Source organism: Nelumbo nucifera, chromosome 4 (assembly GCF_055504915.1).
Source record: "Nelumbo nucifera cultivar China Antique chromosome 4, China Antique-T2T, whole genome shotgun sequence".
In the NCBI taxonomy this organism is placed as follows: domain Eukaryota; kingdom Viridiplantae; phylum Streptophyta; class Magnoliopsida; order Proteales; family Nelumbonaceae; genus Nelumbo; species Nelumbo nucifera.
Genome location: NC_142652.1, coordinates 91565879 through 91571168, shown reverse-complemented (window position 1 = coordinate 91571168; position 5290 = coordinate 91565879). Strand labels below are relative to the sequence as shown.

Below are 5290 nucleotides of genomic sequence, written 5' to 3'. Positions count from 1 at the left end.
TTGTTTTTTTTGCTCGGTATGTCGGGCTTTAAACGATGTAATGAACAGTTTAGTTAAATGTCAATGTTTCTTTATCTGATCACGTGTTGCAACACTTATGCCTCTTTTTCCAGCCGAAGCCCATCTGGCTAGGTTGTTGTGTGTGCCAGGCTGGGTTATGCCTCTATTGGTCAAAGTGTGGCCGGGCCGAGTTGTTGTGCGATTCTGTTGGTCAAAGTGTGGCCAATCGTGCAATTGCGTGGGTCGGGGTCAGTTGTGCCGCTATGCCTCGGCGTCCCCAGTCTTGTGCTGACCGAGGTGCTATTGGCTGAGGTGTAGCCGGTCGGGCTATGCCTTGACGCCCCCAAACTTGTGCTGACCAAGGTGTCGTTGGCCGAAGTGTAGCCAGCCAGGCTATGCCCTGGTGCCCCCAGTTCTGTGCTGACCAAGGTGTTGTTGTTCGAGATCTTTCGGTTCCCGAGCTCTCAGCCATGGGACACTTAGTTTCTGGTCTCGGGAGCCTTTGGGGCCCTTCTAGAGCTAGCCGTTTCCCATCTAGCTCAGTCGTTAAGCCGGCGGTTGTGCAAAGTTCCTCGACCGCCCTCGGGCCTTGGTGGGCTGAGGCGTTCTTCCTCCACGTTTAGGCTCAGCCGTTGGCAGCTGAGTCGGGTAGCTTGCTTGACAATGTGCTACCGAACTGGGTGTAATGGGCTCAGCCGTTTGGGGATTGGCGGAGTTAGCTCAATTGGCAGTGCGACTTAGCATGTGCATATGTGGTGTGTGCAGTGGGCGTGGGCGCGCTTCTAGGTCGAAGAAGTAGCTTAAAAGGAGACTTTTATTGCTTGTAGGTCTACTGGTAGTACATTTCTAAAGTTTCCCGAGTTCCAACTCCTCGGTATTGGTCAGCCTTCGAGGTCTTCAAGTCTATAAGTACTCGGTCCGAGGACTCTGGTGACCCTGTACTGCCCTTCCCAATTCGGTCTGAGCTTTCATTTTCCTGGTGTGGGGACTATGACTTTGCATAGAATGAAGTCACATGCCTTTAATTCGCGTGTTCTTACCTTAGAATCATAATGTTGTGCCATCTTCTGTTGTTGTACAACCATCTTCACATGTGCTCGGTCCCGAGCTTCTTCCACTAGGTCCAACTCCACGCATAGATCTTCGTCATTCTGCCCCTCGTCGAAGAGCTCAGTCCGAAGGGTTGGGGAACCTATTTCTACGGGGATCATGGCTTCGGCCCCATAGGTCAGGCTGAAAGGGGTCTCTCCAGTGGTAGTTCGCGGGGTCGTCCTGTAGGCCCAAAGAATGCTCGACAGCTCCTCAACCCACCTTCCCTTGGCCTGATCTAGGCGTGTTTTTAGGCTGCGTAGTAGGATGCGGTTGGTTACCTTGGTCTGCCTGTTGCTCTAAGGTCGGTGTACTGTGGTAGTCCGGTGATCGATCCTTAGATCGGCATAGATGGCCTCGAACTTCTTGTCGGTGAACTGTGTTTTGTTGTCTATGATGAGCACTTACGGGATACCGAAGCGGTAGATGACTCCCTGCCAAAGGAAGTTTTGGGCATTGTGGACGGGGATGTGTGCTAGAGCTTCGACTTCTACCCACTTTGTGAAGTAGTCCACTACTATGAGAAGGAACTTCTTTTGCACAACCACGGTGGGGAAGGGGTCGAGGATGTCCATTCCTCATTGGGCAAACGGCCATGGGCTGGCAATTGACTTCAAAGGGGCCGCAGGCTGGTGATGGAGATTAGAGTGATGTTGGCAACTATCACACTTCCGGACTAATTGAGCAGCATCTTGCTTCATCGTCGGCCAGAAATACCCCTGTCAAAGCGTCTTATGGGCTAGGGCGCGCGCGCCGGGGTGATCGTAAATGCCCTCATGTATTTCCCTAAGGATGTAGTCTGCCTCGGCTGGGGGGAGGCACTTCAAGTATGGAAGTGTGTGGGAACAACGGTAGAGTTGACCCTTTATTAGGCAATACCTGGCTGCTCTGTGTTGGAGTCTTTTCGCTTCTGCTCGATCCTCTAGGGAAGTGCCCTCTCGAAGATACTCGATTATGGGGTCCATCCAAGATGAGCCATGTTGCACTAGAAGGATGAGGATGGTGCAATGCTCGGCTGGGCCAGCGTGGCTAACCAGACAGTCGAGCGTTCTTGGCTCAAGGGATCTACGGGATGTCGAAATGCTCGAGTTGTTAAATGTGCTCCTGCACCTTCTATAGGTATCTCACCAAAGAGGGAGTCTGAGCCTCAAACTCACCGTGGATTTGGTTGACCACAAGCTCAGAGTCGCTGAAGGCCTCAATTCGTCGTGTCCCGAGGTCTAAAGCAAGGCGGAGCCCAGCAATCAGGGCCTCATACTCAGTCTCATTGTTGGATGCTTTGAACTCGAACCTGAGGGTGTGTTCCAACACTACGTCGTCCGGGCCGAGGAGGATAAGGCCGGTGCCGCTACCATGCTGGTTTGACGAGCTATCTACATGGAGGGTCCATGTTGGGGGCAGTGGGGCCGGTTCCTCAATGGTAAGTGTACCTCTGCAATGAAATCTGCCAAGGCCTGGGCTATGATCGTCGGTCAGGGTGCGTACTCGATGTCGAATTCACTCAGCTCCACGCTCCACTTAACTAGGCGGTTTGACACTTCCGGTCTTAGTAGCACCTGCTTAAGGGGTTGGTTGGTGAGTACTCGAACACTGTGAACCTGGAAGTAGGGTCTGAGTTTTCTGGATGTGGTGACGAGAGCTAGAGCCAACTTTTCGAGATTGGAGTACTGAGTCTCTACGCCACTGAGGACCTTGCTGGTGTAGTAGATTGGCTTTTGTACCCAGTCCTCTTCTTTGACTAGTACTGAGCTGACGATCTCATCCCTGACCGAAAGGTAGAGCAATAGCTCGTCTCCTGGGCTCGGCTTAGTCAAGAGGGGCGACGAGCTCAAGTACTGCTTTATTTCCTATAAAGACTGCTCGCGCTTTTCTGTCTAGTGGAAGCCCTTTGGCCGTTTGAGGGCTTTGAAAAAGGGGAGGCACTGATCCGCGGACTTGGACATAAACCTGCCAAGGGCGGTTATTCTCCCGGTGAGCCATTGCATTTCTTTGTGGGTCTAGGGGGATGGAATGTCAAGGATGGCTTTTATCTTCTCCGGATTTGCTTCAATTCCTCTCTGTGTTACCATAAACCCCAGAAACTTGCCGGAGCCAACCCCGAAAGTGCACTTGGTTGGGTTTAACCTCATCTTTTACTTTCTAAGTGTGTCGAAGATTTCGCAGAGGTCGGCCAGGTGGTGTTCAGTCTTTTTTCTCTTCACGAGCATATCGTTGGCATATGCCTCCATGTTCCTATCGAGATATTCTTTGAATACCTCACTCGCCAGCTGCTGATAGGTGGCGCCCGCTTTTTTGAGGCCAAAGAGCATTACCTTGTAGCAGTATAGGCCATGGACAATGATAAAGGCCATTCGCTCCAAGTCGTTCGGGTCCATCCGGATCTGGTTGTAGCCTGAGAAGGCATCCATGAAGCTTAGGAGCTTATGTCCTGCTATTGCGTCGACAAGCTGGTCAATCATTAGCAGGGGAAAACTGTCTTTGGGGCAGGCCTTATTCAAGTCGGTGAAGTAGATGTACATTCTCCACTTTTCGTTGGCCTTCTACACCATCACTACACTGGCCAGCCAATCGCGGTATTTGACTTCCCTAATGAAGCCAGCGTCGAGCAAGTTCTGTACTTTATTAGTGATTATTTGCCACCGCTCTGTGGCGATGTTTCTCTTCTTCTGCTTCACAAGTCGGCAATGGGGGTTGACGTTCAGCCGATGTGTGATAACTTCGGGATCGATTCTAGGCATGTCCTCTGCCGACCAAGCAAATACATCGGCATTATTCCTCAGTAGTCGAACAAGTTCCTCTCAGAGGTGGTCCCCTAGCAAGGAGCCAACTTGGACCGTCTTTTCGGGATCTTCCTCAAATAGGGGGACCTCGACGAGGTCTTCCACGGGTCAGCCATGCTGTGTCTTTACTTCATCATGCAAGTCATATGCTTCCGCCATCAATGTCCCGGTCGTTCAACGTGGTCCTCGACAGGAAAATTGATAGCAATGTCGCACTGTTTTCTAGTCTCTGTGCGCCACCCCTATGTCATACTTGGTTGGAAATTTCATGGCGAGGTGGTACGTTGAAACTACTGCCTACAGGGCGTTGAGGGTCGGCCTACCAAGGATCATGTTGTAAGAGGAAGGGCAATGCACCATGATGAAGTCTACCATGGCCGTCGCAGTCACGTCGCCGTCTCCGATCAAAAGGGGAAGAGTTATCCTCCCAGTGGACTGGAGGGACTCTCCCAAAAATCCATCAAGGGAGTGCTAACTGGTGTAAGTCGTTCTGTGTCAATGCTGAGCTTTTCGAATGCATCTTCAAACAATACATTGGCAGAACTCCCTGTGTCGATTAGGATCCGCTGCAGCTCAAAGTCGGCCACTTTGTCTGTTATGACCAAGGCGTCGTCGTGCGGTGTTTGAACCCCTCGGAGGTCGTCGTCAGTGAAGGTGATAGATGTGTCGCACCTCCTCCCGTGACCTCGGTCGTTGATCTCGCACCGTCGAGCATATCTTTTCCGTCCCGAGCTGCTTTCCCCTTCGTAGGCAGTTCCTCTCGATATCACATGGATGACGCCAGCTGGGGGGCCTTGGGGTGGGGGTTGCCAAGCTTCGTCCGCTCTTCGTTCCTCTTGGGCCGACTTGTCCTTTCTGTCTATGAAGCCGCTGAGATAATCACACCTAATTAGATCTTCGATATGATTGCACAGGTCAAAATAGTTCTCTGTATCATGGATGTGGTCCTTGTGGAACTCGCAATATTTGTCCCGGTTCCTCTTGTTACTTTGCGTCTTCATCTTCTCGAGCCACCTGACATAGTTGCGGTCGCGGATTTGCATCAGAATTTTAGACCGTGGAATATTAAGTGGCGTGAAATTCCAATAGGTTGGCGGAGGGGTGCGAGGTCTATGGTCGGTTCGGCGATCTTCTCTCTTGTGGTCTTTGTCCGACCTCTCGGATTTCCGCTCGTCGGTCTCTCTCCTTTTTCTGTCGGGCTTCTCATCCTCGTCTCTGAGTTGCGCCTGGGCCTCTTCAGCGTTGATATACTTCTGCGCGTGGCTAATTAGCGCGGCCAATATTTGAGGAGGATTCTTGGAGATGGAGAAATTGAATGGGGAAGGGTGGAGTCAGTGTTGTATGGCCGTCACCGCAACTGATTGATTTAAATCCCTTATTTGGAGTGCTTCTTTTTTGAACATCGCTAGGTAATCTTTAAG

At 51.4% G+C, this 5290-nt stretch overlaps 1 protein-coding gene across 1 annotated transcript; it reads right to left on the bottom strand.

Moving 5' to 3' along the window:
* Positions 1-4288: 4288 nt before the first annotated feature.
* LOC104586642 (uncharacterized) lies at positions 4289-4870 on the bottom strand. Its single transcript, XM_010243937.1, has one exon. It carries the CDS (start codon positions 4868-4870, stop codon positions 4289-4291), a length of 582 nt encoding a protein of 193 aa, XP_010242239.1.
* Positions 4871-5290: the final 420 nt, after the last annotated feature.